The sequence below is a fragment of the Scyliorhinus torazame genome, chromosome 22 (genome assembly GCF_047496885.1).
Source record: "Scyliorhinus torazame isolate Kashiwa2021f chromosome 22, sScyTor2.1, whole genome shotgun sequence".
NCBI lineage: Eukaryota > Metazoa > Chordata > Chondrichthyes > Carcharhiniformes > Scyliorhinidae > Scyliorhinus > Scyliorhinus torazame.
This window is the reverse complement of record NC_092728.1, coordinates 81712388-81725530: the sequence shown is the minus strand read 5'-3', so window position 1 is coordinate 81725530 and position 13143 is coordinate 81712388. Positions and strand designations below refer to the sequence as shown.

Below are 13143 nucleotides of genomic sequence, written 5' to 3'. Positions count from 1 at the left end.
GCTAGGCGCACAGGCGTGCAAGGTTCTCCACCTCGTTCAGCGGGTACACGCTCTGTCTCCAGAAGGCACGTCAGACTTCCCGGATGCAGAATTTAGGGCACAGCTCCACTCGCTCCTCGCCCACAACCAGGAGGCTTTCGAGGGCATGGGCACACTGCGCTACACTTACAGAATACGGCTCAAACCGGACACCACCCCCGTCATTCACACACCTCGTAGAGTCCCAGCGCCCCTCAAAGACCGCCTCAAGCAGCAGCTGCAGGATCTCCAGGACCAAGGAGTGCTATCCCGGGTCACGGAGCCCACGCCATGGGTCAGCTCCATGGTGTGTGTTAAAAAGCCCTCTGGCGAACTCCGGATCTGCATCGACCCTAAAGACGTAAACAACAACATCATGAGGGAACACTACCCCATACCCAAACGGGAAGAGATCACAAGCGAAATGGCCCGGGCTAAAATTTTTACAAAGCTTGATGCCTCAAAGGATTTTTGGCAGATTCAACTGGATCAGTCCAGCAGGAAGCTGTGCACCTTCAACACTCCTTTCGGCAGGTACTGCTACAATAGGATGCTGTTTGGCATCATCTCGGCATCCGAGGTATTTCACAGAATCATGGAACAGATGATGGAGGGCATCGATGGGGTGCACGTCTATATTGACGACGTCATCATCTGGTCCACCACACTACAGGAGCACATCAGTCGTCTCCAGCATGTCTTTGCTCAGATACGAGAACACGGCCTGCGCCTCAACCGAGCCAAGTGTTCTTTTGGCCAAACTGTGCTAAAGTTTCTGGGGGACCACATATCCCGGTCAGGAGTGCGTCCGGATACAGACAAAGTGAGCGCCATTACAGCCATGCAGCAGCCGGCAGACAAGAAAGCAGTGCTACGCTTTCTCGGGATGGTCAACTTCCTGGGGAAGTTCATTCCCAACTTTGCCTCCCACACAACGGCTCTTCGCCACCTAATGAAGAAGACCACGGAGTTCCAGTGGCTGCCCGCACACCAGAAGGAATGGGAAGAGCTCAAAATTAAGCTCACGACAGCCCCGGTATTGGCGTTCTTCGACACCTCTCGAGATACGAAGATCTCGACTGATGCCAGCCAGTCCAGCATTGGGGCGGTACTCCTGCAACGGGACGTCACTGCATCATGGGCCCCGGTCGCCTATGCCTCGCGGGCCATGACCCCCACAGAACAGCGCTCTGCGTAAATCGAGAAGGAGTGCCTGGGTTTGTTAACCGGCATAGATAAGTTCCACGACTATGTGTGTGGTCTCCCTCAGTTCACCGTGGAAACCGACCATCACCCCCGGTCAGCATCATACAAAAGGACCTGAATGAGATGACCCCTCGCCTCCAGCGCATTCTGCTCAAGCTCCAGAGGTACGACCTCCAACTGGTCTACACCCCGGGAAAGGACCTCATCATCGCGGATGCCCTATCCAGAGCAGTGAGCACACCGCCCGATTCGGAGGGGTTCATCTGTCAGGTCGAAACGCATGTGGTCTTCACATTGGCCAATCTGCCAGCTGATGATTCAACTCTGCCCCGTATTCGCCGGGAGACTGCGGCTAACCCCCTTCTACAACGTGTGATGCGCCACATGACGGAAGGGTGGCTCAAAGGACAGTGCCCGCAATTCTACAATGTCCGGGATGACTTGGCCGTCATTGACGGTGTCCTCCTAAAGTTGGACCGGATTGTGATTCCACACAGCATGCACAAGCTGGTCCTCGACCAACTGCACGAAGGCCATCTGGGTGTCGAGAAGTGCAGGCGGAGGGCCCGAGAAGCTGTCTACTGGCCGGGCATCAGCGACGACATTGCCAACATGGTGTTCAACTGCCCCACCTGCCAAAGGTTTCAGCCGGCGCAGCCCCCTGAGAGGCTTCAGCCCCATGAGTTGGTGACGTCCCCCTGGGCGAAGGTGGGTGTGGTCCTTTTTCATGTGCTTGGCAGGGACTACGTCATCATCATAGATTACTTTTCGAATTATCCAGAGGTCATACGCCTGCACGATTTGACATCGTCCGCTGTCATCAGGGCATGCAAAGAGACCTTCGCTCGCCATGGCATTCCGCTTACTGTCATGTCGGACAATGGGCCCTGTTTTGCAAGCCAAGAATGGTCTCCTTTTGCTGCTTCGTATGGCTTCACACACGTGACGTCCAGCCCTCTACATCCCCAGTCCAATGGCAAGGCGGAAAAGGGCATTCATATCGTCAAGCGGCTCCTCTGCAAGGCTTCTGATGCCGGATCTGACTTCTGTTTAGCCCTGCTGGTTTATCGCTCGGCCCCACTAGCCACTGGCCTCTCACCAGCCCAGCTGTTGATGGGTCGCACCCTCAGGACCACTGTGCCATCCATTCTTGTTCCTACACCCGACTATGCTCCAATACTGCAAAGGATGCGACAGCAGCGTGCTCAGCAGAAGGTGGCACATGACACTCGGGCAACTGATCTTCCTGCCTTGGCGCCTGGAGACAATGTCAGCATCCACCTACCAGAGGGTGGCTGGTCGGCAACTGCCGAAGTTCTCCGACGCGTGGCTCCCTGCCCGTTCCTTGTTCGCATGACTGATGGCTCCATTCGCCGGCGCAATCGCCGGGCTCTTCGCCTGCTTCCGCGCTCGCTACATGATCATACACCGGTGCCACGCCCTCCTGTTGTTCCTGATGTCGACTTCGTGGAGCTTCCTGCCACCATGCCCATTCCTCTGTCGCCTGTGGATAGGCCCATTCCTCAGCCGGTGGATCCTGACCCACCCTTGAGGCGGTCAACCCCAATTCGTCGCCCACCTACTAGGCTGGACTTATGAGCCTGTTTGAATATTGGACTCACTAAAGTTTTATGCCACAATGTTAATATGTTTCTCTTTTTGTTGTTACAGGAGTTCGTTTCGATGCTTGATGTTTACACTTGTTTTGTTTATGGTACAATCTCGTTGCTATGTTGCACCTGACACCTTCCTATGTATATAGTTTAGCCTCATGTACATGTTGTGGATATTGCACACACACATTCAGCTGCGCTCAGTACACATCTATATTTATTAACACATAGGCACATATTTTTGTAAAAAAGGGGGGTGCCATGATATTCAGATAAACATCGTGGTGCAAACACACATACACACTGATGGACAGATCAACGGACCAATCAACACACACACAACATCACAGCCAATCACAAGCAAGGGCACACGCACTATAAAACGGGGAACACCACAGTTCCCACTCATTCCAGCAGGACACAGCTCAGGGCACAGAGCTCACAGCAAGCCACTCAGACATTCACCATGTGCTGAGTGCCTCTCCAAGATAATGTTATGGCTGGGTCCACAGGTTAAAGGGTATTGAACGAACCACAGTAACAAGTTTACAGATGTTGTTATAGATGGTAATAAAACAGAGATGTACCATCTGCAACCGTGTTGGTTCGTCTGTGTAGCAGAGCACCCAACACGACAATTGCTACCAGCCAGTTTTACCCATTGTCCCATTCCTGAACTTCTACCTACAGTGGGGTTGGGCATCTTGTTACCGGACTCCGGGTTGAGGGAAAAAGTCCTACGTAGCCAAATATGATGTAGGTTGGACACGGAAATCATGTTTCCTTCTTACATCACCCATCTTGAACTCCACTATTTTTGCCGCATATGTAATTGAGCAACTTAAGTTATTGCATAATCAGCTGCTCCTTCAGCATGAATTGAGGTTGGAAATGCCAATGCTTTTTCCAAAAGGAGAAGCTTGGCAACACCATCTACATAATTAGTCTTTCTTTTACTTTGAAAAGAAAATATAGTAGGATAATCTAGTCCTTGTCAAAACATTTAATAGGGGTTCTTTTAATGGCCAAATGGATAAATCACCAAGTGCTTGTTTACTAATTTTTAATCCACTTTTAGACTGCAGTAAGACCAATGCCAATGTATGGATTTCCACAACTGGCTGGAAGTCAAGAAGAGCCATTGTCAATTAATTCTGACAAGCTTTTGAGTTGTGGCCAGTTGCGTAAGTCTTGCTTGCCAGGAGGCTGCCCCAATACAAAGATATAAAAGCAGCTATACAGACCAGGAAAAGATCTGTCTGAATGCTTAGTTTGTGTTGAATTAACTTGGTCAGTGTAGTGCGGGAACTACAGTTGACTTAGTTGGTTTTGTGTTACGTAAGAAACAAACTGAGATGTGATGATTGATAGATGCTTTTCATCTGAAGAATGGCCACTTAGGTGAGGTACTGGATATCTGCCCTTGCCAATGAACTCATGCCCAGCAATTACTGCCTTCAGGAGAGGAGAATTCAGACTGGTGGAAGCGCTTTGAAGAATAACTAGTGTTTTTTTTTACTTAGGTAAGTTGTTTACAAAGCAATAACTTTATTCTGCCTGGAAACCCAGTTCATTTTCTTACTGATTAACCAAGGAGCATTGAAAAACAGTTTGCACTGCTAACATCTATTAATTTTTTTTCCACAAATTGCTTCAATAAATTGTTGTGTTTGATAAATCCTCTAATCTGCTCCAAGCAAAATTTTACTCAGCTTTAAAAATTCTGATTTAGAAAGTAAATGGAATATATATTGAATTTGTTCTGCTGCTGTTCACTTTACTTGAAGTGATTTGCAGGTTAAAGCTTTGCAAAGCTTGAAGACATCTTGAAGACCTGCTTGAAGAAATTAGGGCGGCATAGTGGCAAAATGGTTAGCACTGCTGCCCCACGGCGCCAGGGACCCAAATGCAATTCTAGCCTTGGGTGACTGTGTGGAGTTTGCATTTTCTCCCTGTGTTTGCGTGGATTTCCTCCGGGTGCTCCGGTTTCCTCCCACAGTCCAAAAATGTGCAGGTTAGATGGGATTGCGGAAATAGGGTTCCAGAGTGGGCCTAGATAGGGTGCTCTTTCGGAGGGTTGGTGCAGACAACATGGACCGAATGGCCTCCTGCACTGCAGGGTTTCTATGGATCTATTTCATTCATATTATGAAACAATTTTTCATTCTCAACAGCACATATCCTAATTTGGGGAGGGGTAGATGCTTCACAATGGATCACAAACGTGTAACACAGATTTTTGCTCATCTTCACTCATAGTCTGATATGTGAAGAAATAAAAATCTCATAGCAAGATAACTGCTTCAAAGGACCATCAGCATATTCGAAAGGAAGAATTGAGCTTCAACAGACTGATGAATCTCCAGTGACTGTCAAGTTTAGGAAGTTGAATATGAAATCAAAAAGGTCATACACTAGAGCTGTTAGGCGCACAGATGTTTCAAAAGTTCCTTCATCAGATTTCCTGATAATTTTTGAAGTCAAAATTCTAATTTTACAGGAAGGACACAAACATATAGGAAAATAATGTATTAAATAAAGTAGTCTGCTTATAATGATACGGTGATTCTAGTTGACCATGTTGGACATGGAAAATGTTCACATACATAAAGCTGGATAAGAAACCAACTGAATCTGGTTGAATGGCATCAATGACTCCCCGTAACAGCCTCCCCGAATAGGCGCCGGAATGTGGCGACTAGGGGCTTTTCACAGTAACGTCATTTGAAGCTTACTTGTGACAATAAGCGATTTTCATTCATTTTCATTCAATGGAGAGTAGGTGGCTGGGTGTAAAACTAGCGTTGAGCTCAATTTCATCAGTTTTTTGATGGATTGCTTAGGTAAACATTTCCCTGTTTACTTGTTTATCTACTCAAAGTACTATTTATATGTTATTCACATAAAACAAATTATCTTTTCTCTGTTATATCAGTAGAGATGACCCAATACAATTTGGTGGATATTTAGCAAGTTTTACATCACCAAGAAGACAGTATCACTTACCTGTGTGTGTTGCTGAATCAACTTCTTGATTGAATTGAAGTTCATCCATTTCGTTTGGAAAATGCACAATTTTCTAGATTAACAAGGAGCATGAAAATATGAAGAATTTGGCTTTGTTTATACTTACTCTTGCCACCATTGCCCATGTCTTCAAGCCTTCCTGCTTTGTAGTAGGTAATACCTTTTATAATACCTGGCTGATGGATACCAGGCTTGGTCTTGATGGTGGGCTGTGGTAATTTTGGTGATGCAACTTGTTTTGTTTTTGTAACTGGCTTCTTTGTTTTAATTCCTTTGTCTTTCAGTACTTTGGAAGGAAGTTTTCGAACTGCTGCTTTTTTCTTGTTCTCTGCTTTATTTGAATACTTCTTCACAATCTTGGCTGGTGCTCCAGAGGTGTCCTGAAAATAAATGTCATGCATTTTGTTATAACTTTAAAACTTCACAATCGGCAGGGTTCTTTGCAGGTACTTGCTTTCCTCGCAGTGCTTCTCTGTACATCCAACACACACAGGGCTCTGGGTCTCTGGCACTTATCAATCAGGATTACAAATCCCTGCATCCTGAATTCTGGTAGATATTCTTCCCTGCTCTATCCTGTGCCAGTTCAAATCTTCAGTTTCTTGGAATCTCATACATTCTCTTCCTTGGTCCCATTTTCCTGAACTCAGCTTGGTGATACTCCCCCAAGTTTCCTTTATTTCCTTTCAGCCTTGCTGGTACATTTTTTTATACTCTTGATTTTCTGCAGTCGATATTCCACATTAGTTTCAACCCACCCAGTTGGCTCCTGTGCCCTTCCTTCCTCCTGTCTTCATGGCTGCTAGCTTTTCCTACGCTAAAAGATCTAAAAAGTTTAGGACCAAAGTTAGAATTTAAGAATGTGGGACCATTCCAATTTACTTTGGCTCCATGTTAGTCTGGACTTGTCCTGAGCAATGGCTGTATCTTGGAAATATCATCCTCATGTAGAGATGGATCCTCTAAGAATTCCAGAATTTACAAATAATGAAGCTATTCATCCATTATGCCTTTGCCAATGTTAATTCTTCAACTGGAATTATCTCACATTGAGGTTATCATATGATTGCCTTTACTCTGTTTGATGGGATGCTTGTTGCTGGCCAGTGGCTTACATACCCACAGTTGCAGTTAAATCAGCTGCTCCAAATTTTCCAGATCCAGTGAACACTCAAATTAGTAATCATGGCTCCTTGAAGCATGGAAAATCTGAATCTGTTAATTTAACTACAAGTGTGCACAAAGTTGTGCAAATTCTGCCAGCAAATCCAGCCTGCATATATTAAAGCAATCTACTTCATCGTACCTTAATATTAACCATGGTCGACCTGGGAGTAATCAATACTGAAACTGGGTCACAAATTGGAAAACTATTCCATTGTTTAACACTGACGGTATGTCATGCCATTCCTCCACACATCCAACACAAAATGATCAGAGCATTAAAAGTTAATATTTTAATTGCGCATCATAAATGCCAAAGAATAACTGACAGCTGCCAATGAACAGCAATTTGATTCTCAAAATGCTCAGTTTTTAAATTATACTCAATTATATTACATTATCAAAATAATTTGATCAGGGCAGCACGGTGGCACAGAGGTTCGCAAATTCTGTCAACAAGTCGAGGTCCCAGGTTCGATCCCGGCTCTGGGTCACCTTCCGTGTGGCGTTTGCACATTCTCCCCATGTTTGCGTTTCGCTTCCGCAACCCAAAGATGTGCAGGATAGGTGAATTGGCCACACTAAATTGTCTCTTAATTGGAAAAAATGAATTGGGTACTCTAAATTTATTTTTAAAAAGATTAATTTGACCAAATTGCTGCCTTGTAATTCACTGTAAATCATCGACTACGATAATTGTGATGTCTACATTCACAGGGACACTCCCAGCACAATATTTAAAATCGTTGTTGTCCTGTTTGTATTATATGGTAACAGATGGACCATAAGGCATAAAACATAAGACCATAACACATAGAAGTGGAATTAGGCAACTCGGCCCATAGAGTCTGCTCCACCATTCAATCATGGCTGATATTTTTCTCATTCCCATTCTCCTGCCTTCTTCCCATAACCCCTGATCCCCTTATTCATCAAGAACCTATCTATCTCTGTATTAAAGACACTCAGTGAATTGGCCTCCACATCCTTCTGCGGCAAAGAGTTCACAGATTCACCACCCTCCGGCTGAAGAAATTCCTCCTCATCTCTGTTTTGAAGGATATCGTCCCTTTAGTCTGAGATTGTGTCCTCTGGTTCTAGTTTTTCCTACAAGTGGAAACATCCTCTCCACGTCCAATCTATCCAGGCCTTGCAGAATCCTGTAAGTTTCAATAAGACCCCCCCCCTCCTCCTTTTAAACTCCAATGAGTACAGACCCAGAGTCCTCAACTGTTCTTCATATGACAAGCTCTTCATTCCAGGGATCATTCTTGTGAACCTCCTCTGGACCCTTTCCAAGGCCAGCACATCCTTCCTTAGATAGGGTGCCCCAAACTACTCACAATACTCCAAATGGGTCTGACCAGAGCCTTATACAGCCTGAGAAGTACATCCCTGCTCCTGTATTCTAGCCCTCTCGATATGAACTACGTTCTTGTGATGGAAAGCCCATCGTTGTATGGTTGTGTAATAAAGTTCTACGAGTTAACCATAAACTACCTTTCAAAAGACTCTTTGTAAAATATTGTCTCAATTGTTTCAGGTTTTAAAAAAAAGACTACCTGTTGCTTATCTTCCACAGCTGCATCCTTCTGCAGCAGCTGCAGGCTCAGTTTCGAAATTTCCTTCTTTACACTCAGCATAATATCGGAGTAGTTTTCATACCGTTTCATTTGGTCAGAGAGGGTTTTCACACTTTCTTTCATGAAGTCATTCTCTCTGGTCAGATTTGATTTGATGGTCTGAAATGCAAAGTAACATTTAAACAGTCTGTTCAATCCAGAATCAAGTTAATCCAGTTTCAGAGTTGCAATCACATAAGCAGCAACTTCAGAAGAACAGCTTTCATTACTTGTCCCAAGTTTATGCAGGAAGAATGATCTCAGGTTAAATTGAGGCACATCATTGTCATTTCTCATTAGTTACCACTTTCGTGGTGTGTAAATTGTCAATATCGGACATTACAATATTTTAAATGTGATTCATAATCATTTGCATAAATATGTTTTAAATCTAATGCATGTATACCGCATCATCCAAAAATGAAATTTGATGGAAATATTGGACAATATTTTCTGCTCCCACCAGTGATGGAAATCGTGGCAGGCAGGGGCACTAAATCTGGGGTGATCAAAAAGTCAATTTCACGCCTGCAGAAGATTAGTTCAGAATTTTGTTCTTCCGACTTTGATGGCAGATTGACGGCAGCTCGAGTTTCCTGCTGACCTATGTCTCGCGGTTTGGAGATGCGGACCTGGAGAAGCTCCTAAATGCGGTCGAGGCCAGGAGGAATCTCCTGTTCCCCCAAGGGTCCTGGAGCGTGAGCCACAGGGCAGCCAGTGCAGCTTGGGATGAAGTGGCAGCAGCTGTCAGTTCAGGAAGCGTGAGCAGGAGGACTGGCCTCCAGTGCCCCAAGAAGGTTAATGACATACACCGGGCCACATGCGTGAGTTGACACCACACCGCCTCTCCCCAAACCTTCCCATCCCCATGCGACCAGCCCCCCCAACCCATCCTTCATCCCCTCCCTTCACCCCTATCCATTCACCCCCTCCCTTCACAACCATCCCCAAACCTTCCTTTACTCCACCCCTCCCCAACCAATGTGAATCGTATTTGCGGCTAACGATGCCCTTTCTGTCTCCGCAGGATCTGTCCCACAATCGGCAGGAGAGGGTCCAGACTTGCGGAGGGGTGCCGGACATAAGGGGTGGGATTAACCCCTACCCGGCGGGGCGTTCCCGGCACCGAGGTGTGGCGTGAACTACTCCGGAGTCAGGCACCCGGAAGGTGTGGAATTCTCCGCACCTTCAGGGGCTAGGCTGGTGCCAGCGGGGTTGGCGCCACGCCAACCGGCGCGGAAGGGGCTTGCGCCTTGCCAACCGGCGCCGAAGGGCCTCCGCCGGCCGGCGCGTGTTGGCACATGCGCGGGAGCACCAGCGTGTGCTGGCATCATCCCAGCATATGCGCAGGGGGTTCGTCTCCGCACCGGCCATGGTGGAGGTCCACAGCAGCCAGTGCAGAGGGAAAGAGTGCTCCCATGGCACAGGCTCGCCTGTGGATCGGTGGGCCCCGATCGCGGGCCAGGCAACCCTTGCCCCCCACCCCCCTCCGAGGACCCCGGAGGCCGCCTGCAAAGCCAGGTCCCGCTGGTAAGTACCAGGTCTAAATTACGCCGGTGGGACTGGCCTAAAACAGGCGGCCGCTCGGCCCATCGCGGGCCGGAGAATCGCCGGGGGGGGGGGCTGCTGCTCGCGGCTGCCGACCAGCGCGGCGCGATTCCCGCCCCCGCCAAAACCCCGGCACCGTAGAATTCGGCGGGGGAGGATTCATGCCACCCCCCGGCGATTCTCTGGCCCGGCTGGGGGTCAGTGAATCCCGCCCAAGAATCCTCACTACATTCAAAGAATGGGCCCTGGACGTTACAGGGCTGCTGGAGGATAGGGCGGTCACCAATGCGGAGGTTGAGGTTTTTCTGGGCCCCACCCAGAGGACCTGTCAAACGTGAGTTGTTAATGCCATACAGACTGACCCATCCCTCCCACTGACCACATGTTCATTCTCCAGCTGAAGGGTTGGCCCCCTCCCCTGCCTCCCATGAGACCACCTTGGAGGAGAGCTCCGAGGATGCCACAATCAATGTGTCACAGCTGTCATCCCCACCCTCCACCAGCGCAGAGACTCGCACCTTGTTGGGCAACATTAGTGGACAGGCTTTTGGGGCACAATCTGATGTGTACCACACAGTCGCTGATGCACATCTGGTGGAGGCAGGAACCCCCAGGCGAGACATCAGTCAGAAGTCTGCTGCATTCCAGCAGAGGATAGGATGGGGACGGGTTGCCACTCTACCCGTCTCCTCCCGTTTGGTGGCCATAGGACCCTGGGGTTCACCCTGAGATGGAGGGGCATCTGGATTGAGCCCCAGCAGCACCTGTGTCATCTGGCTCTTCCACATCTGGTGGCTTCCCAATGTCTGCACCATGGTGTCGACTCTGTCGGCGATGCTCCTCGGTGATTGGGCTAGGCTCTGCAGTGCCTCGGCAATGCCCACCTGCGACTGGGTCAAGCTCCGCAGCACCTCGGCCATTCCTATCTGGGACTGGGACATGTCCCTCAGTGCCTCACCAAGGTCAACCTGGTACTGGTCCCCCAGCGAGTCGGACATTCTGCTGAGGCCCTCAGCCATGGCCGTCCCCAACGGCGCCATTCCTTGGACACCTCCACTAATGCTGCTGATATCATGCACCGTAGGTCAAGGACTGCACGGTGGCGCGGTGCTTAACACTGCTGCCTCACGGCACCGAGGTCCCAGGTTCGATCCCGGCTACCAGCTCCCCTGAGTCCCACCCCTCTGATGAGGCCACATCTTGCAGCCAACAGCTGGAACGGGGCCCCAAGTCCCCAGAAGACGCCTGCCAGGGGCATCGAAGGCCATGGGACGAGGTAAGAAGCTGGCTGCCTCCACCTCTGATGTGCATCCTGGGGGTACACCTAGACGTAGCGGTAGAGCAAGGAAGGCCAACCAGGTGGAGGATCACAGAGAGGACACCAGTGGGAGGGAGACAGGGGTGGTGGGGGGTAAAGGAGTGGAGCGTGTATCGGGGAGGGGTGTTGTGGGAGTCAAGAGTGGAGCGGCACCATCGGGAGAGTGGGGCAGTGGTGTACACATGTCTGATAAACATTAAAACACCCTCACTACAACCAGTATGACGTCTCTGGCTCTTTGTTCCGCGAAGGGGGCCGACCACCAATCCCATGCCCCATCCCCCCGACATGCACCCCCACCCGACGCACCCTGCCCACGCACGCCCGGCCACGGACATGTGCTTAAAACTGGGGCCCATCCGATGGGTGATCGAAGGTTGGCCGCCGCCCCTGTGTCATCTGGCTCTGCCAGCCCTGGTGACCCCCCAAATCTGCACCATGGTGGTGACGCCCTCAGTGGTGCTGCCTCTCACAGTGTTCAAGCGCAGTGTCCATGCATCAAGTTGTGATTGGAATGTTAGACAATGTGCCCCACATGCTATATGGCCCGCCCACCCATGGGATCTACTTGGGATGTGTGAGGGCTCACCTAACTTCAGTTGCCAATTCACATTAGTAATAGCCTTCAGCCGCACAGCCAGAGGCCTCCGTGGTCAGTGGGAGTTATGGGTGATCATTGGGCTAGGGTTGCCCCCGTAATGGAAACACATGATCCAGGCGTTGGCATGGAGGACCTGCTCACAGTCAACTCCTGCCCCCAGTGGAGGCCCACCCTAAACAGGGCTGCACCCCCTGGTTGCTCCCCTCCACCCCCCAACCTCCCGCTGATCACAGCTCGCTCAGTGTCCCCGGGCTCACTGCCTGTGAGCGATGATGGCTGCTTACCTCCTTGGCTCCCCTCAGAAGCCCATCCGTCAGGTTCATGCTTTTGAAAAGGAGTACTATTCGCCACCAGCATGAACACTTGCTGGGGAGGCCGTTGGATCGAGGGAGGCCATTGGATATGGGGTGACTCCCATTAATCGTATGAAATAGGGCTTAAGTGGTTATAATTGCTTTCTCGCCACTCCAAGCCGGGATCCCGATTTCGCCTACGGGAGCGATTGGTTGCATCGCAAACGGTTTGCCGCCCGAGGCGGTCCTCATTTTTTGCCCCTCCATCTATTTATCGGCCTTGTTGCGTTCTCACTTGGCCGAATCGAGGCTAGAGACTCGCGTCCTATGTGTGGTTAAATAGCGGCAGAACTCGACGACAGAGCCGGCGGGGAACTCCCAGCAAATCCCGTCATGAATGACACTAAAAACTTTTCCGTTAGATCGCGAGCACTATGTTTACAGATTAATTTTATGCACACTTTCTTATAAACCTTACAGATCTTAAAACATTACCTAACTGGTAGGATCGATTATGGTATTTATATTTAGTGTTTCCAGATAAAAAAGGTGGCTCGCAAAGGTGGAAGACAAAGCACGTTCATGCAATGCATCCTCTGGATTGAAAGTAATATTGCTTTCTTTCACTCAGCTTATAACTAGGCTGGGAATTTGTCTTATGCCCCCCTTTGGTGACTGCTGTTTGGTAATTGGGCACAAAATTTGAAATGCTAATACACCATATTACCTTTTC

At 49.0% G+C, this 13143-nt stretch overlaps 1 protein-coding gene across 1 annotated transcript in view; it reads right to left on the bottom strand.

The window, feature by feature from the left end:
• Nucleotides 1–13143, bottom strand: part of olfml2a (olfactomedin-like 2A) — a 96168-nt gene that overhangs the window by 33712 nt on the left and 49313 nt on the right. Inside the window, exons 4-5 of the mRNA XM_072488441.1 lie at nucleotides 8591–8770; nucleotides 5971–6244 (exon numbers count right to left, since the gene is read on the bottom strand). Of these exons, the coding sequence (XP_072344542.1) occupies nucleotides 5971–6244; nucleotides 8591–8770 (454 nt within the window). The remainder of the gene's footprint in view (nucleotides 1–5970; nucleotides 6245–8590; nucleotides 8771–13143) is intronic.